This window comes from Dromaius novaehollandiae, chromosome 9 (assembly GCF_036370855.1).
Source record: "Dromaius novaehollandiae isolate bDroNov1 chromosome 9, bDroNov1.hap1, whole genome shotgun sequence".
In the NCBI taxonomy this organism is placed as follows: Eukaryota; Metazoa; Chordata; class Aves; order Casuariiformes; family Dromaiidae; genus Dromaius; species Dromaius novaehollandiae.
Window position 1 is genome coordinate 32,548,865 of NC_088106.1, and position 19,814 is coordinate 32,568,678.

At 52.3% G+C, this 19,814-nt stretch overlaps 1 protein-coding gene across 2 annotated transcripts in view; it reads left to right on the top strand.

Annotated features, from left to right (window-relative positions):
* The first annotated feature begins 2,114 nt into the window (after positions 1-2,114).
* RAB6B (RAB6B, member RAS oncogene family) overlaps positions 2,115-19,814 on the top strand; it is a 29,108-nt gene continuing 11,408 nt past the window's right edge. The window contains exon 1 of one of the 2 annotated variants that reach the window (XM_064517153.1): positions 2,115-2,307. In XM_064517153.1, the coding sequence (XP_064373223.1) occupies positions 2,238-2,307 (70 nt within the window). In that variant the 5' untranslated portion in view covers positions 2,115-2,237. The remainder of the gene's footprint in view (positions 2,308-19,814) is intronic. The other variant, XM_064517154.1, reaches the window with a different exon arrangement.

The following is a 19,814-nucleotide window of genomic DNA, read 5'->3' on the forward strand; positions in this document are numbered from 1 at the left end:
CTTTGCTCCCTCTTGGACAAGACACAGACTTGGTTCCCTCATCTCTTTGGGTTGTTTCCTGACTTGGAACTTCAGGTTTTAATCCAGGGGTAAGTCTCACCATGGCCTTTCCTCACCTAACACCACTTCACGCTCCTGTGGCCACGAGACAGGTGCTTTGGGTCTGACTGGGTGACTGCCACGGCCAGCCAGGGGGACTAGGAGCTTTCCCTATCCTCCCTGGTTGGTGGCCTGGACCCTTCCTACCTTGACCTGCACTGTCACTGCCACGAGATGTCACTGGTGCCCTTCCGAAGGCCACCTGCACACTGCCGTAAGGTGTCTGCACGTGCCTGGAGCAGTGCTTGGAGGATGGGGGTGATGTTCCCAGCACCTGCAGTGCACAGAGCCCTCCAACATGGGGACCCCAGAGCTTCCCTTCTGTGGGGGGATGCTCCCAGCTCCACCCCCCTTCCCCCCAATCTGGTGCCAGTTACAAGCAGTCTGTATTTCTGTGCTTCACACTTCAAGAGGATGTCAAGGCGTTGAGATAAGGACTGCTTGGGCATCAGGAGGCTGTCAAAGCTTTGAAATAAGGCCTGCTTGCACACCAGGACCTTGAGAAACAAAGCCTCCTCTCACTGCCAGAACAGTGTTAATTAGGGTGGTCTGGACTATCGCCTCCTCATCAGGACCATGAGAGATAACACCTGCTTTCACTGCTGGGGCAGTGTTAATCATTGCAGACTGGAATTAACTCCTTCTCACCCGAGCTATGGGATCTCTCCTTGAGACCACCCCTGCAAGAGTGAAGCAGTCATTCGCAGTCCCTCAGGCTCCTTTCTCCAGTGCTGAAGAGTGCTCAAGGCAGCTAGCCTGCCCTTGGGGGTGTTCGGCTGCCCCCCACCTCATAACTGTGGATGTGATCATTGTAACAACGATGGAGTGGAGTTGAACCCTGCAGTAGCCAAGAGCTAGGGACTGCGACTGCGCGAAGAGACCGGCACCTGGCCTAGCAACTCCACCTCCACCTTCCCCTAAAGGGTATAAACAGGTTAGCCCTGGAGGCTGTCTTTGGCTCTTTCTGAGTGACAGTGGGTCTGCCAACTTGTGGATCCCCTCGGGATGGGGATGCCCTCCGGCAGTTACCTCCCTGAGACTGAGTGTACATTGGCTGCTCAGGCAATGTGTGGGCGAGATCAGTTAGCACTGGAAAATAAGTATTCTAATTGAACTAAGTTTCTGTTGATAAGAATTGTTGCTTTGTACTGTTGTAACTTGTGTAGTAAATTTAGATCTTTAAAATAAGCTGTGGAGTCACGCAGTAAATCTCCTTCTCCCTCTCCTCCCCTCTGGTACCACACGAAACCCTCGCGGTCCAGGACTGTAAAGATAGTTGGTCGTCCTGTGACACCTTCCATCAAGGCTGGTTTGCAAAGCCCTATTTCACCTGTGCAGAGCCTGGAGCTGCCCTCACTGAGCACCCCAGGGTCACTCGGGGCACACGTGCTGCCCACAGGGGCTTCGGATGGGACAGGGCTGAGATGGGCCTGCTGAGGCAGAAGGTTCAGGGTGTGGGCTGTTTCCAGACGGCCTCTTCACTTGCTGCTTGGACGAACTGTGCCGCGCAGATTAAACGTGAAAGATGGGGAGTGCCTTCCCCCCACTTGTAGGAGGTTAGCTAGCTGCATTCAAGGCTATCTGGCAAGAGCTGGAAAAATCGACAGAAAGGGCTTGCCCCTTCGGCCCTTGGGAGCTGCTGTTCAGCTGAGCCTCTGGCCCCGGCCGAGCTGCGACACCGCCGCGTTGCAGCCATGCCCCTGCCTGGCCACGTACCTCGCTGCCTGCGCAAACCCTGCCGAGGGGCCAGCACGGATTTACACGGGTGGGCTGTACGCGGGCCCACCCGATGCCCCCTACGCCGTACGCAGGGTCTGCCGAGCACGCGGCCCAAGGGGAGCTGCAGAGCCTGCCTGCCTGCCTGCAGCGCCGCTGCCCGCGCGCAGCGAGGACCCAGCGCCCGCAGCGGGGCGAGCGCCAGGGCACCGCAGCGCCCGGCCGAGCCTCCCGCCGGGGCGGGGCAGCGCAGCGCGGCGCCGCGGTCGCTGGGGGCGGGCGGCGGCGGCAGGGGCGGGCAGCAGCGGCGGCAGCGGCCCCCCGCGCAGGCGCGGCCCCCCTCCGCCCCCCCGCGGGCCGAGCCGCAGGGCCGGGGGCGGTGGCGGTGGCTGGAGCGGGCCGGCCCGACCCGACCCGGCACCATGTCCGCCGGCGGGGAGCTGGGGACCCCCCTGCGGAAATTCAAGCTGGTCTTCCTGGGGGAGCAGAGCGGTGAGTGCGGGCGGGGCCCGGCGCAGCGGCAGGGGCTGGGGGGCTGCAGTGGGGCAGGGGAACAGAGCCGGGCTAGGGGGCTGCAATGGGGCAGGGAGGCTGTGGGGCTGCAGCAGGGCTGGGGGCTGCAATGGGGCAGGGAGGCTGTGGGGCTGCAGTGGGGCTGGGGGCTGCAGCGGGGCAGGGGGCAGCAGTGGGATAGGGGGGCTGTGGGGCTGCAGCAGGGCAGGGAGCTGCAATGGGGCAGGGGGGCTGTGGGGCTGCAGCAGGGCAGGGGACTGCAATGGGGTAGGGGGGCTGCGGGGCTGCAGTGGGGCAGGGGAACAGAGCCGGGCTAGGGGGCGACAATGGGGTAGGGGGACTGAGGGGCTGCAGTGGGGCAGGGGGCTGCAATGGGGCAGGGGGACTGAGCCAGGCTGGGGGGCTGCAATGGGGCAGGGGGACTGAGCTGGGCTGGGGGGCTGCAATGGGGTAGGGGGACTGAGCTGGGCTGGGGGCTGCAATGGGGCAGGGGGACTGAGCTGGGCTGGGGGCTGCAGCAGGGCAGGGTGACTGAGCCGGGCTGGGGGGCTGCAGGGGAACTGGGGGGCTGCAACAGGGCTGGGGGCTTCACTAGGGTGGGGGAACCAAGCTGGGCTGGGGGGCTGCAGCAGGGCAGGGGACTGCAGTAGGGTAGTGGGAACCGAGCTGCACTGGTGGGACTGCGGGGGGGGGCTGCAGCAGGGTAGGGAGGACCAAGCTGGGCTGGAGGCAGCTGCAGAGGGGCAGGGGGCTGCAGTGGAGCAGAAACCTGGTGGGGCCTGAGCTGGGCTGGAGAGGAGGCCGCAGTGAGGCATTGGCAACCAGCACTGGAGGCCCCGGGACTGCTTGTCTTTGCCCAGAACGGTGGCCAGGACAATGTGGGGGGCTTGCCCCAGGCGCTAAGCCAGGGAGCAGGGTGTCCCTCCTGGGCGATGGGTTTGGCTGGCCGGAGGCTGGGGGGTGCTCTGCTCGGTGGGATCCTCTCTGCCTGGCCCGTGCGCTAGTGGGATGAGGGATGCTTGGAGATCTTCCTGTGGACCCTTCAAGGAGAGAGTGGAGGGTCTGTGCCAGCTGGAATTACAGGTGAAGGACAGGCTGGGGTCCACCCTGGTGCTAGCCAAGCAGCTTAGCTTTCCCTTTGGTGACTCCCTGCCCTATGCTCACTCCTTGGAGAGATTAAAAAGAAAAGGGAAAAAAGAAGCGGGGGGGGGGGGGGGGGGGGGGGGAGGAATGCTGCAGGGTGCAAAATGGTTTGGCCAGTACGTGGGGCTCCAGAGCCTTGGAGCCATGCTGGGCTTTCTTCTTCCTGCCTCTGTCTTCCTGCTCTTCACTTGCCACCTACCTGTGCAAAAGGAAGAATGTTGCAGAATGCAAGAGGATGTCACATGAAGAGCCTGCCCCCCCCCCCCCCCCCCGAGGCAAAGCGATGGTTTTATAACTTCCGTAGTAGATCCATTTGCAGCCTCAAGGAAGAGGGATTGCTGGGCTTTACTGTTCTCAAATCACATGGTCACAGCTTGCTTTGGGTTGGTTTTTTTTGAGCTAGCGTAATACACGGGCAGCAGTCATTTCTCAGCCCTTCTGGAAAAGCTAAAATGTTGTCAGGATAAAGATGATAAAGGCTGGATGCGTTAGACAGGGAGGATTTAGTGACAGCCTCAGCAGGAGCCTGCTCAGGCTGCTCTTCAGTTCAAGCATCCTGATTACAGGCAGCGTTCCTGGCTGCCTTTTAGCCTCGTGCAACTGGTAAATCCCATGTAGCATCTTTGGGTGACTTTACTGCCATATAGGTACTTTCTTTTCTTCTTTTTTTTTTCATTTTTTTCTTTTAAAGCAGCAAGACCCTCCCAGATGGACTTTCTGGGGGCTGTGCTGTCCGTGCAGGATGTCGCCCAGCTGCAGTCTCTGAGCTGCAGGATACCTCACTGATTAACAGGCAGTGCTGTAAATACAGCCAGTCTCTTATAACAGCCATTTGTATTTCAGCTGCATGAGGCCTTGTCAGACCAGGATAGGAGGTGGCAGTACAAGCTGCCTTTCCCAAGCATCCTGGAGACCTGCATTTGCGCTCTCTGCTTCTGAGCTTCGTTCCTGTATGGAGCAAACCACGAGGTCCCTCTACCCAAGCGCCAGCCCTTTACCCTGTGGCAGCCCCAGCCAGCTGCGGCTGGCAGGCTGTCCGATGATAAGCTGCAGATGGATGCCTTCAAAGCAAAGGAATTAGCCAGCATTTTCACAGCATTCTTCTTCCTTCCCCCCATCCGTGCTCTCAGTATGAGGAGACAAATTCGTTAGACGGCGGTCAGTCCCTGCGGAGAGCTAGATAGGGAAGTGGGGGGTGGGGAAAGAGTCACTTTTTTTCACCTTTTTGAAACACGTGTACCTGCAAGACCTTCGCTGGGGTACTGGGCTGCTGATGTTTCGTTCTGGTGGCAGTTGTGATCCTCCCAGTGCCGTGAGGACCACGGGTGGGAGAGGCCCTGGTGTGCAATTGCAACGTGGTTACAGTGCTGATCTCGGTTAATGGCATTCTAGTAAATTGAGCACTCTGGGTCTCTTTTCTAGGGACTGGACTAAATGAACCTGTCATGTGCGCAAAAAAGTTCTGTGCTTTGTATCCGTGGATAAAGACCTTCTGGTTGAGGTCAGGGGAAGACACTGGTTACAGAAGGAAAGCTTCCTACACTGCTCTCGGGGCAGTAGAGGACAGTTTCTCCCACTTCAAGCGCAATTCCTCCTGCTCTTGGAAGGATGATGGGCTGCAGGAATGGCTTGCCTTCGAGGGACCCCTGGCTTCAAGACAACCATGGTTGGGGGAGATGAACCAGACCTTCCTGGCGCGTTTCTCTGGATCATGCGAGTCAGCAATTGCTGTTGCTCCCTCAGTGGCGCAGGGCAGAGCAATGTTTTTCTGCCAATAGTAACCTTGCTACTTGCTAGCATGACTAGGAGAAAATACCCTGTGAATCTTGACCTGGGAGCTTGGCTTCTGCTGGTGAAAACCCATATGGAGAAACCCCAGAAGCCTCCGATGTGCCTTGTAAGGATGCAAAGGGCTGAGCCAGTTTGTAGAACTGCATATACCTGCTGCTTTCTCCGGCATCTTGTATTGTTCGGAGTGAAGGAGGTTAAACCAGCAACAAGGTTAACATTGCATTTCATTTCCTCCCACTACTTCTTATTTATAGAGACATTCCCACCCTGCTTTCAGGTCAGCTATGAGCACTGCTGTTGCGGAAGGAGAAACAAGAGCCTGGTCTGCGCCCTGATTCTGTTGAGCGTTATTTCCCATTGCTTTTTGGTGCAATTGCAGTCAGGATAAGCCTTTTGTGTTTGTACCACTGGATGACTGGTGAGCAACAGCATGTTGCTTATAAGCCCGCTGCTAAAAGGTGAACAGTAGTACTTCATGTGCAATTTTTTCCTTAAAAAGTAGATTCAGCTTGCTGCAAATGCATGTGTTTCAGCTGAGAAAAGTAGCTTTAGGATTCTGGAAAAGCATTAGCAGTTCTTGTAAGGATTTTCTAAATGAGGTGTTTCAGCACCCTGATTGGAAACGCTTTCTTTGTTTTTAATTAAGGAAAAGAAAAAAGGCATTGCATGTTAGTTGAGGCTTGAAGAAGAAAGCACTTCTTTGCAAGTCAAAGGGTAGTATTTTCTGCACTGCTCTCTTGTTTGAGCACGTGCATTTCTGCATGCTGCTTTTGGGGAGATCACCTCCAGCTCACAAAGATGCCTAGCGGTTTGGAGACCTGCTTCTTCCATGAATGCTTGTGCCTCGTGTCTCCCAACTCTCATGGACTTTCTTTACTTCCCTGCTACCTTGCATATGAGGATGCTGTTTGAATGAGGTGCACCAGCTCTCACTTGCTGCTTTGCTTCATAGGCCTCCTGCCAAAAATTCCCTCCACCTATAAAGATGTGGCCAAGGAGGGACCTGGTTCCCACCTACGTGTCCCTTCCTTGCTCTTCTGGACTTACTTTTTCTGCTCCCAAGTGCATTCCCAAAGAGAGCTGGTGACCACTTGAATGCTTCTCTCTGTTCTGTGCTTGCTTTCACATGCCCAGCTTTTACTGGGCACGGCCAGTTTCCCATCATGACCTGGATTAAACCAAAGAGGAGAAAATATGCATTCACATGTTCAGATAAAACTCAAAAGAAGATTGCTAGCACCTATCTGCAGTGGAGGGACAGAAATGGAGCCAGAAATAGTTGATGTATCGATATCTTTTCTTCTTGCATGTGAATGTAGGCAGCATTAGCTGCGCTGGTTGGCTCTGTGGGCAGAAAAATGGCTGAGTGGGTGTAATGTTGCAGGCGCTGTGCTTAGCCTTGCACCCTGATAACCCTGATAACCCCAAAGTTGCTCCAGCGTCCAGTCTGTTCCTAGTCCTGGAAGCTGCTGTGTGAAGAGAGGAACTGCTTCTTACTAACCTTCTCTTGCTGGAGGCTGACTGCTAGATGCAGCTTAAACCCACACCCAAGGAGATGGAGGGGCTCTGGATGGGGGCCAGGGTGCACTGCCCCTGTGCATTGCTCCTCCGCGGGGGCGAGGTAGGGCTTGCTGCGTTCAGGGGAGTCGCCTGTTTGCTGTCCTGCAGGAAAACCCTGTGCTGTTGGTTGTCAGCCCTTTAGCTTGATCTTGGTGGCACACTCTGAGGAATCCATCCCAAACTCTGAAGGCACGGGCTGTGAACTCAATGCTTGGCTTCAAAGCAAGGCCTCCTGCAAGAGGTGATGCTGAGCAAGGTGTCTGCACTCACAGCTGCAGGTCTCCAGCTGCAAAATGGAGTTCATGCTGTCGCTGCGATCTGTCCAAGTCTCCTGGGTCATAAGAACTTCAGAGTAGGCACCATGCCTTCTCTCGTACTTCCCCTGTTTTTTTTAAATCCCGGGAAAACTCTGAGAGCAGCAGATGATGCTAGAAGGAAATAAAATTAAGGAATGCCTTGTATATGCAGGGAAACCTTTTCTTGGAAGATTTTTAAGCCATTCTCAAACAGTCGGTCACAGAGTCCCCTTTGTATTTTCCTTCTTTTGAAAAGTGTTGCAGTGTCTTCTCCTCTGCTTTCACCAGCTTTCGCTAAGCACTGGTCTCTAGGACACTGGTGTGCGAAAGCAGAGCCTGGGTACCCCCTCCTGAAGACTGTCAGCAGAGGAAGCATCTAAAGGCAAAGGCAAAATATTCTTTCCCCAGGTCTTCTGCAGGAAGCCCATGACTGCTGGCTCTCTCTGATGCAAGCCAGGGAACAATATTATTGCTGTGAATATTGTCACAAGACAGGATCTGTGCAGCAGGTCCCTCTTGGATCCATCTAGTCCTCTTTCATATCACTGCCAGGGGGCAATGCTGACGCAGCTGCAGAAGATGTTCTCCCCCAAGGTTTCAGCTCCTTTTGTTCACAGGCTGATGCCTTGTCTGTGTGTGTGGGGCCAGAGTCCTCTCCCTGGGGATGCAGAGGAGCAGCAGTTCCCCTTGAGCCATGCCCCTGCCCCCTTTCCTGTTCCAGAGTGAGTAGAGGTGACCCATGTGTTAGAGGCAGCCTGATTCTATGGGCTTTGGGAACCAGGGGATTTCTCCAGGCCCATAGATGTGGCTACTGCAGTTTCTCCTGCATGTTCCTCCTCAAACCACCTCGATCCCTCCATTTTTCCACTTATGGCTCTTCCCATAAATGTTGCGTAATAAGTTTTGCACACCCTACTACCTTCTTAAAATGTCCTTTAATAAGTTTTACACTATCCCAAACTTCTCTTCCCCCTGCCTCCTGTAATAAGCCCTATGCCCTTTCAGGTGAGAACCCCCTTACGTGGTGAGGCATGTTGAGGGAGAGCTTCTTTTGCTGGCTCATCTCGTTGGGTTTCAGACCAGGGACAATGGTCCAATCCTTCTGCTGTGACAGCCCCAGAGTAGCAAGATCAAGGTGCCCATGCTCCCTGGTGATGTTACTGGGGTTCCTCAGCCTGTTCATCTGACCCTTGCCAGGTCTTTTCATTTAATGAGAGCTCAGAGAGCAGGCTGCTCTGGCTCCAGTCCTGTGCCATCACCCAGGTGGCAAAGCTAAATGTGGGAAAGAGACCTTCCTTGCCATGAACTTTAGCACTCGGTAAAAAAATCTCGTACAGAGCAGAGCTCCTGAGTTATCCCTCTCATCCCACACATGCAGTTGAGCTTGGGAGCCCTCAGACACCTGTCCCACGCTCTCTGATTTGGGAGACCTGGTTGCAGAGGGGATGGTGGGTGCAATAGCTTGCTGCTCCTGGGAAATCCAGCCTCCTGCTCTGGAGCTGCATCATGTGGAGGGGGTTGCTGATGGAGGAGACCTCAGCTGTGGTTCCAGTCTGGTGCCCGTGGGAGCTGCTCTAGCTGGTAGCGGCGTACAACATAAACATGGTGAAGGACTGGGATCTGAGCATGTTGGCGTGGTGGCCATGCTGCTTAAGGGGCTGTGCAGAGCATGGTGACATGGTCATGGTGAAAAGAAGCTGGGCCTCGCTGTGGCGGTCCACACTTACCCGTGGGGTGCCAAGCAGTTGCATGACCTGATGTTAGGCTAGCATAGAGTTCGTAAATGACTAATGAAAAGAATCAGTTTAACATAAACAGGCAGGGTCTCTGCCCTATGGCTGGATTTGGAACATCTTAAATAGCTGTCTGAGGGTTTTTCTTCCAGCTGGGGCAGGCAGAGGACACTTGAATGCACCCTTCCCAGGTTTGGTTTATGCACTAGGAGAGGCTGTAAATGCTCATCCCACCCCATGGAGAGGCAGCTGGGCTGGACATGCCTCTGAAGGCACAAGGGACCCTGCTGCTGTTCCCCTTGCACTCGCTTTGCCCATCATGCATAAATAGCACCAGCTGGTCTGGGAGCAGGTCCCAGCAGTGCCTTTGGCTGGCAGCACCTAATGCACGGCTCTCCCGCACGCTGCCTTGCCTTCGAGGCAGCTGTTAGGCGTGCTGTATGCTCCCACTGCCTGATCAAGGCTCGTTTGGCAATGCAGGCAGGAGCGGGGCTGTCTCCGCTCAGCAGGGAGGCCAACATGGTTTTTAATTATACATCAGGATAGTTCTGGTTTGCATTCAGTTCTCACTGGCTCGCTCTGTTCTCTTTTATTCCAGCCTTCCTCCTTCCATTGTTCATTTTTGTAGTGTCTGAGCTGCGCTTTTCTCACTATGCCCATTGCATTTCTTTCTCTCCCTTCTTTTTGGCCAGCTCTGCTGTCCCTGTCAGCTGGAGTTTCCCCATCTAACAAGCCCCAGGACTCTGCACAGCTTGCAGGAGGTAGCCAGGGCTGTTTGCTGCTATCGCACATCTTGGAGCTGTCTTTCCCGAGGGCCATGAGGAGGGGAGCTCGATGGCCTTGTGTCCCTGGGTTCAGGGCGCACAAGAATGAGGCACATCTCCCTTGTTGTGTCACCTTCTTCACCCCATGAGAGCTCCCTTCACTTCACTTCACTTCCGCCCTGCAGCCCAGGCTCCAAAAGCAAATCCCATCCATTTCCAGCTCTCAGCCTAAGCATCTGGAGCATACGCTTATTTGAGGGGTGGCAAAGAGCAGCAGCCCCAGGCAGGTGGGACTAGCCTGGAGGACCTGCAGCGCAAATCACCTGTGGTGCTCGGCAGACTCTCTCTGCCTCACTGGACATGGCCAGAGTAGCAGGCTGCTCCCTCGCTGCAGTATTTCATACCTCTGTGCACTCACCTTTGGGGCCTTCAAGGCCTCTGGTGCCAGATAGGTATCCGTGATGAAATGGTATCCGTGTATCCTTGATGACATCGGTTTCCCTTTGCCTGGCTTTTTCCTGTGTTTCCGAAGCTGACTCTGTGCTGGGGTTTGTTGTAGAGTGGAGTTCTAATTACACATTGTCTATAATTACCCTGGTTTTTCATAACTACCTAAGGATCTTGGCAAGCCTTGCCAGGCTTAATGTGTAATGCCTTGGAGAACAGCTAGAAGGACCAGCTCAGCAGTGTTGGCCGGGAGAGGAGGGAGATGAGAAGAACAGGAGACGGTAGCCTAGAACTGCCCCTGTTTCACTGCAGGACAGGACCGAGTGCCTGCAGTGGGTCTCCGTGCAGTGCCGCTCGACACCCCTGGGTGAAAAGGTGGTGATGCTTTCCTCCTCCTGCTCCTGCCATAGACCTTGGAGGGGCTCTGCGAGCTCTCCAAGTGAGTCTCTGGAGGTTGCCGTGTCTGGGACATCGCTGCTCGGGTGCCAGACCTGTCTCTTAGAGCATCTGCTTGGTGAAGGGTTTCCGTATGCCATGCCTCCTGCCTGTCGTTACCAACAACCAAAGACTGAGGGGCATAAAGAGAAGAGCTGACCTGTGAGACCTGAAGCTTCTGAATCCTATCTACAGTATTCCCAGCTGGCTCCAGGGGCTGCTGCCTAGCATGATAAGGGTTATGGTCATTTCAGGGTATTGGGAGGCTCAGCAGGACCTCAGGTGCCTGGAGGTGTGCATAAGGAGCGTTTTCCAAGGCCTGGGGGTTGTTGTATGAGAACAAAATGACAGCTGCTCAGCTTTGCCGTGATTCCTCCAGGATTCCTGCAGCCGTGTCCTGGGCAATGCAGTGCAGGGAAGTGAAAGGAAAGCAAAAAACTTAGGGTTTTGCTTTGGTTGGCTTTTGTGGGGTTTTTAGGCTCATCCTGAAGCAGCCCATCTCTCAGACATGGTCTGTAATCAGCCTGGGGAGAGCTGGACCCCACTGCCGCTGTGTTTTGCCTGGGGGCAAGGAGTTGGTGCATATCCTGGAGCAAATGTAGTAGGTAGCAGGCGTTTTTGGAGAGTTATTTTTGTGTGCCCGTTACTGGTGGCTGGTTTCAGGCAGCGGCATCTATGCAAGTGGGGGACGCAGGGAGCAGTTAAAGATTCATTCTTTCCCTCAAATGGCGCAGCATCCTTTCACTGGATCTGCGCACCCATTTACCTTCCACTGGTACAGCACTCATGCCTGGAGGAAAGGTTTTGCTTGGGAATATGCTCCCCGACCGCTATCTTAGATCAGCTTTGGGTTGCCCAGCTTTACCCCCGCGCTCTGCCTCTTCAGCTCTTGTGTTGGGACCTGGTTGCATGTGGGTGCTGTTTCAGGCCAGTGATTGCTCCACAATCTGTCCGTTCCCAGTAAGCTTGCACACGCTTCTGGCTCCAGGCTGAGGCTTGCAAGACTGAGGCTCTGTTTTGGGCTTAGCCCCAGACTGCCCCAGTGCCTCTGTGCATGGTGCACAGGCATTCAAGTGCATTTGAAGTGCTTAAAGATGCAAATAATGCATACGGGACAGAGTTCAAAACTCCTCTGAGTTCCCATCTCATGCCTTAAACCTGCTCTCACCCTTTCTTAGAGATGGATTCTCCATCCAAGACAGGCTGCTGCTGTGTGCAGCAAAGGGACACCTGAGATTTTGGGTTTTTCTGCTTTTCTTCACCCACCAGTGGTTAAAGCATTTGAGCAGTGACCTTCACCAGGAGTAGAAAGTAGGACACTGCTGCTGCACAATGAGGAGCGTAACAGTATAGCACGAGCTCGCAAGAACAAAATCAGATGCGAAGGGGCATAGTGAACAATGAACTAGAGACGCAGCAGGCAAAAAAGGGGGTCTAATAGATAAATGCCAAATACACAGAACATGAAGTATAGTGCAGGTCCCTTGCTTAACAGAGAAGGTGAGCAAACGGGACATACCAGAGAAGGCTGAAACAATTGACACTTTTTTTGCTTCTGTTTTCACTTACAATACTGAAAAAAAAGCTAGTTGTGATCTGATGCTTAAGAGAACTGAAGGTTTAAGGAGAAGAGAGCAGGCCAGACAGGGAAAGAGTAGATAAATACACCTGCCTTCTCTAAATGTACTCTTAAATGATAGTGCTCGGTGAAACCTATCTTAAGGCAGCAGTCCAAATCTTCTCTGCATCATTAGCAGTGAGTGAGGAATGCATGGGTCCCAAAAGCTGAGGAAATTGCTAGGCTTGACTCTGTTTAAAAAATGGTGAGTGAGGGACATCACATCTGTGCCTGGAAAAATGATTATATACCTGGAACAAATTATTGGCCTGTGTGCAAACACCTGGGAAAATAATCTGATGAGCAGCCAGTGCCCAGTTCAAATTTTATCAGCAGCCTGATTTCCTCCTCCATCAGTTTTCTTGCCCTAAGAGGGGAAGGTGAAAAAGTCATAAAGGTGAAATCTTTGGGCTTCTCTAAGGGTTTGAATGGTCGCCTCTGAGCCTCTTTGGGAGACTGGAGACATCCCACCCGGCCGGACCACTCTCGGTATGCCCCAGCAGCTCTTAACCGCTTGGTGTCTGGTGAGGATGCCCAGGCTGCTGTTGCTTGGCATTTCCATTAACAAGTTGGGTGATGCCAAGGAGCATCCATGTGGCCAGGAGGGTGTTGCAGGTGTTCTGGAGAGCAGCCTTAGGGCTAGAGCTGCAGAAATGGTGAAAGCAAGCAAATGAACGTACCTCAAGGCACGTATGCTGCCTGGGAAGAGGAGACATTAAATGTGTGCCTACATGCAAATGGGGGGAATAGCTGGGTTGCAGAAAGGCAATAAACAACGAGCTTCTGTTAAACGCTTGCTCAGCTCTGCCCACAGATGTGGGTTTATGGGGGAGATTAAAGGGGTGTCAGCAGCTAGATCTGGGAGAGGCTGGGCTGATGGGGGAAGGATCTGTAGGATCCCTGCTGGAGATTTTTTATAAGAGCAGATTCAGCAAGCGTGTTAGACATGGTTTAGGTAAGCTTGATCCTTCAGAGGGGTGGAGGTTTTCTTCCTGCTTCTGATTCTGCAATGGGTACTGTGATGGTGTCCGTCTTTGACCTAGCTATCATTTCATGGGTATTCAGTTTACAGATGTTAACAAGCAAGAAGCTTTCACATGCGGGCCTTTTACGTGCTGCCGGTTCTTCAGCCTTTGCAAGGCAGGGAGGACCTGCCTCACCTCCAGGGCAGCGCAGCAGTGGGGGAACGCTTAGCCTCAGGAGAAGCCACCCAAGACACACGTTTGGGAAGCCGTGGGTTTTGGACCGAGTGCAAAGCTTCTGCAGGAGGGCTCCCAGAGGAAAACCCAGCTCCAGATGCATAAATGGCAAAGTAGCTCCCTTTTTAACAGGGCCAGGTTTTCCCCCCAAAGCAGGTAGTGTGGCAGCCACAAGCTAGATGCTGAGTGAAGGAAAGCATTAACTCAGTTCTTATTGTTATTCCCGTGTTAATGCTTGCATGTCAGATCTTGGTCTTGGAAAGCAAATCCCAGCAGCAGAAATACAACTTCTAGGCTACTATTCTTGCAAAGAGCCTGTAAAAGCATTGGGCAGCTGTCACATGGATATCAGAGTTGAGCTACAGCAGAAGGAAACAGTGGAAAGCAAGGATGTCTAAAAGCAAGAGATTAAAAAAAAGAAAAGGCTAGTGCAAAATCAAGCAAATACAGTATTTCAAGATCTGTCTGCTTTAAAACTGAGACTGTGCATGGCGGGAGGGGAATGGCTGAGGCATTCAGGCAGAAAGGACCTTCCCTCTGAGCTCTTGGGCTCAAGACACAGCTGTGTCGCTAGAGAGCCGCACCGAGGTCTGCCTTCGACAGGGAGCAGAGGAGGTGGAGGATCAAGGAGTGAAGGCCAAAATTGTGACTGCTTTTTCCTTCCAAAACCCCAAAGGAAAGTGCTTGCAGATACAAGTGTGCTTGGTGTGAGCAAAGGCTGGCGGGGCATAGGAGGATGAAGATGATCGGGGCAGCCAGCAAGGGAAATGGCTCAGCAAACCTCCAGTTTGATGAAGGCTGCAACGTGCTGGGACCAGTAACTCTTCTTAAAATGGTGCAGCTGCTACTGGGAGGAAATGAATCCCACTGGTGAAAAAAGTTTGCAATTTGTGTGCAAAGCCGGAGTTCCCGCCTGCAGTTCTGCGTTGAGCCTGTTTCCCTAAATGAATGTGAGTGGAAGCAGAAAACCTGGAGCCAAAGAAACGCAGCTCAGATGCTTGTCTGATGCATCCTTGGGCCATTATAATACTTGTTAGGCGGAAATGAACCCAATTACGCATTGTGTTGCCATCCGCCCAGTATATGTCTGTGCACTGGTACATGGGCTCCTCTTTATAGCTGGCTCCCTAATCCACGAGATGACAGCTCCTCAGATAAGGTGGTCGTGCAGCCACATATTTACTAACAGTACAAAAACAACAGAGAGGGTGAGGCTTAATCAGTGGAAAGGAAATAATATGGCTAAACAGCATCCCCGCAGCACCCCTGTCATCTTTCCAGCTGGATCTGTGTTGGGGTGTGGTGGGGATTTGCAGGATTTAAATTCATTGCTTGCCGATGTTGGCTTTTGGCACTTGATGTCTCTTGGTCAAACCTTGCAAAGGGCTTGCCTGGGCTCTTGCAGGGTTTGTCGTCACTGTAGATGGATAGAAAGCTGCCGCAGGAGCAGTGGAGGTAGCTATAGCATTTCTGGTGATGCTTTTTGCAGTGTGACCCTGCCAACTTGGAGATATGGTTATAAAATTTTGGCTTTAACTGCCAAGTCTCCACACCCCTCCACACCCTCCTCATTTTCAACTGGATTGTATTTCTTCAGTGGAACAAAAAAAGGAATCTCTCTTTTTCACATAGGACAAAAATTGCTAATTGAAGTTTAAATACACAAGATCAAAGATCATTAGAGACCCTTTCAAAGTAGCTCCAAATTTTTAGGTTTATGTGTTGATCAATCCCTTCCCATTTCCGAAACCTAACTCCAAGATACTTTGAGGAAGAGAAAATAATATAGCTGCCAAATTCCTATGGAACCAAGTGAAATCCATTTTTGTGTGTAGAGGCACGAAGCCCTGCATGGGGAGGTCTCTGCAGGCTTGCGTGATTGCTGCAGACCTACTGCTGGGAAGCTAACAAAGCTATCCCTGATGCGTATGGGTGAAGTAACCATGCAAAAAAAACCCCTTTTCATAAAGGTCTGTAGCTTCAGCCCCCCTTCTCTGGACTAGAAGCTGTCAAAATAAATTCACCTCATTTTGTGTGCCCACTGTCTCACTTTAGTCTTTTCCATTCCTGTGATGTGTCAGTCTGACAAGCCAAAGGAAGGAAAGCAGGAACTCAAACTGGGTGGAAAATTTCCAGTGGTTTTCTTCAATTGGCTTCTCTTCTGTAAGAAGGATTTCATATGTTATAACATTAAAAAAAAAAGCTATCAGTATGGTTTCCGCTTTCTAAAATAGCTGGTCTTGCAGTCAGCAGGCAGATTGCAGGCGCTCTGCGGTATGAAGTCGTGTCAGGTGACAGGCTGTTATCAGGCACTGTGTAAAGTGTTTGCGTATTTGGAGCTCATGGAAAAAGGTGTCAAAGATGCCCTTTGCATGGTAAGTGCTGACACGCTGCTATCTGCAGAGTTCGCTGTTGGTTCGCTGCACGTTATCATCTGCTTTCTCCCTAAGCAGGGGCCAAAAAGAGGCCCACACAAAAGGCCCAGAGTGACAGAAGAGGAGTTAGAGGTCAAGGAGGACCCAGGTGAAAGAGATGTCTCTCGAGTCCCGGATGCTCGGAGCTCAGGAGACAAGCTGCTGGAAACCTGGGCAATCCTGTACCAAAAAACGAGTAACTGTCAGGGTGGAAGGGATTTGTTTCCTGTCCCTGCTAATTTTGCCTTCTCTGATGCTTTGGAAGGGCATCTTTGGGGTGGCTGGGAGGTTGGTGTGCTCTGCCGAGGTGTCTACCACTGCACCCGGCCTGAGAGGGGTTTCCTGACTGTGACTTTCTGTTTGAGCCATAGCGCAGAGAGATGCTCGAGAGTGGCATCCTGCACGTCTCCTGTTTGTGGGCTGGCAGAGGACAGATGAGCATGCTCAACTGTTCTTCTCTGCTTTCATCCGTGACTTGCTTAATTGGCTTCGGACTGTGGGGAAAGGATCAATGCGTGCACGGGGAATAGCTGAGCACAGGGACTGCTTGGTGGAGAACAGCAGTCCGCAAAGCGAATTGCCTGATCAGCCGGATAAAAAGGAAGGAGAAGCAAGCATGCAAAGCTGATCAGCTTGTTGGGTAATGGTGGGCCAGCACAGCACAGTGGGCTGCTCAGGTGTGCTTGTATTGCCTCAAAAAAGACAGAGCAGAAAAAAAAATTCTGCTAACTGCAAACCGAAAATAGATAGAAAGTGGGAGGTGAGTGTAAGAAGGAGTGGGCCTGGCCGAGAGATGAATGTCTGCCCTGCTTACCTCTTCTTCGGGAAACCTTTGCAGCGAGGATCCTCCTCCACATTGACGTGCCGGCATGTGCGTGACATTGTCAAGCAGAGCCAGGAGGATCGTGGCCTCACTTTAGCTGTGTTGCTCATTGATGCGTCCATGTGTACACTGATTTTCTTTTCTTTGGTCTGTTTTTCTTTGCGGTTTCTCTCATCTTGTTTCTCTCATCTGGGGTTTTGCATCCTGTGGCTGTTTGTTGGGGGATTGCCTCACTGGGCTCTGAAATGCCTGGTGTAAGGCATGTTTGAGGTGGATGGTTTGTGGATTTCCTGGGGTTTACACAGTCTGGGGCTGTGAGAGAAGATGAATAAACTTTCCTTCTAGGTAGTTTAGCCTGTAATTCCATGAAGTTTTTTACCTTTTTCTGTGACCATTCTGGTATGGCTCTGGTGGGGACGGGGTATTCCTTGGGCGGGGAGATGCTTGCGTCGAGCCAAGGTGGGATGCCTGTGACACGTGTGGCATAGCTGCAACGGGTGTGCAAAAGAGCTGGAAGCTACAGGAGAAGCCTGAGGGGAGGAAAAATACTGAGGCTCGCCGTGATTTGCGGCTAAAATCCTGGGGGTTTTCACCTCTTTGACTAGCAAAATACTGCAAGGCAGAAAAAGGAGAGAGCAAAGTCTAAAACCTTCTCCCAAACTACAAACATTGTCTTCTGTTTCTTTGTCAGAATAGCCAGTGTGTGGCATTTGGGGGTTTTCTGTTTAAAAGCTCAAAACGTTCAGCACCTGCTTTCTTTGAAATTAATCATGTTGCCAGAACACCAGGTTTCACTTGCATCTCAGGGGGTAGTTTTTGAGCAATCCTTGCACCACTGTGGTAAGTCAAGATGGCACAGGGCAGGTGCAGAGCACTGTGCTGGTAGTTAGGAAAGACTTGGCAGATACGGGTCAGGATTCAGAGCAAGTGTGGGATGAGCAGGGAGCCCTTCTTGTAAGGAGGGGCTTGGGGCAGTTTGTCCATCAAATGGCCCAAGCTGCAGGGGAGCCACTTGTTCCCCAGAGCAGGACGCTTATTTCAGGCTCCTGCACTAATAAGTTGGTTGTCTTCTGGTGGGCCCTTGCTTGCCTTTACACAGGTTTTGCTGTGTGTCCTTCTTTCACCCTGTCGCAGAGAGCTTTCTTTCTGGCCATGAGTGTATTGAGCTGCAGCCATGGTGTGTGGGGACCAAGGTGCAGGCAAGCGTTTCTGTGCCCGAGGTGGGATGGGAGCTGGTGCTGAGCTCTTTGCTGAAAGGCTCTGCTTTGGTCTCTCTTGATGGGCACCAGAAATTGAGTCAAATCTGCCTCAGCAAGAAAGGGTTTATAGCTCAAGTGGGGCGAATGAGGGGAGGGTTGTGGTCAGGCAATTCCCAGTCATCAAGTCTTGATCCAGCATTACCCCTTAATGAGATCCCAAAACATAAGCCTTCCAAAAATTCTTGCTGTTTGCATTGTGACGCATTTGGTTTAGCTTTGCATGGCTGAGGCCAGGCCCATGTGGGCCCTACTCTCTCCAACATCGCTATTTGCAGGTACAGGTGTTAAACCATGAAACACATCCGATCCCTGCGGAAGGTGCAACCCAGGGGAAATTAGCATATTTAATTAAAGTGTCTGGTGAATGGCATCGCACAGTTCCTTAATTAACAGCTGGATCCTCAGAAGATGGGCTTCCTCAACACGGGTGAGAAGGGAGGTGCAACGTGCATCACTGCTTTGTCCAGAAACTGCTGCCCAGGGCACAAGACATCCTCCCGCCACCCAGGCAGACTGTGCCACTGCATCGTGGGACTGAGAATGGGCAAAAAGCCACTGCAAAGTGGAGATTTCTCAACCCAAACAAAATCTAGTAAGACTGTATTGGGGGAGAGGGAAGGCTTTGTACCCAGGGAGGTTAACTAAGACAGATGTGCAAACTTTGCAGGCAAGGAAATGCCTTTCATTTTGAGGATTTGATTAATTGTGTCCCCTAAAGGTGTGAAAGGGCTGTTGGTTTTTGCTGAGGGAAATTTATCTGTTGGTCATGGAAACAGACTGAGCATGGATTTTGGTATGTCTTGTTGCTTTGAAGTCTAGCCGTGTGAGGGGTCAGCAAGCATACGAGTGCCTCTTACCTGAGTGTTTTTAGTCCCCTCTGGGCAGTAACACAAATCTCACCACCTTCTTCCTTTTCACGCCTTGGCTAGTAGCATCCATGGCTTTCTTTGGGCTAGATACGCACACATAAGTGTGGAAATTTTCTTGAGTGCTGGAGGGAGAGGGAAGGGAAGCAGTTCCTCCACCTCGGCGGTTGGATAATTGAACCTGCCCTGGCTGCTCCACCTCTCTTGGCCCCGTGGAGCAGATCATAGCACAGGGTACGCCAGAAACATTCAGCAAAGCCTGGGTCACTGTGATCGGGAGGAGAGAGGAGACAGGGACGTATCGGAGTTGGCTGACCCCATGTCAGTGCTGGGAGAAATCAGGGTGCTGGGGTTTGGATTGGAAGGTCGCTGCTGGCTTGGTGCCACTAAATGAGGTCGTTAGTGAGGAACTGTGGACTGCACTACCAGAGCGATCTAGCCCCTCCTCTGCATATTTACATGTGCATTAGCCCTGGGAGCATCAGAGATGCTGCCTTAGCTCAGGTTTCAGGAGGCAGTGACAATGTCTAGAGATGGTTTTTCTCCAAAACATCCCCCATTGGGTGGTCTGCATTCTCCAAGCGGGCTTTACAGATGAATATAAGACATGGTCTGTAAATCTTGTTGAGAAGACATGACTTGATCTTCAGAGATACCTGGCCCCATGGAGATGCAGGCATGGCATGTAATGGGAATCACCAGAAGTGCTTGACTGACAGAAGGAAAGTGTGCCAAAGAGCTACGTGCAGAAGGCTGGATTTCCTCAGTGGTCCAAAACCATTCCCACTCCATGAAGTCAGAGAGGCTATTCCCATGTTTAGCAGCACAGCAGCTCACCTAACATGGCCAGAGAAAACCTAACCGCTCCTATGCCTGTGCTGGCCTGGAGAAAGTGTGGAAGGGGAAGGCAATCATCTCTTGCACAATATCTTTGGTGGCTAGATGACGCAGCGATGTACCAGGACTTTAGCAGGGTAGAGGCAAGGTTTTTGCTCTTCTGGAGCTGGAGTGGGGCTGCTGGCACACCTGCATGGCCCGCTGCGATTGCCGGCTGCCTCCCATGTGGAGGAATGCCTCTTAAATAGCAGGAAAGACTGCACTCTCTTGAGCTGGCAGGTTGCTCAGCAGTTATTGTTTC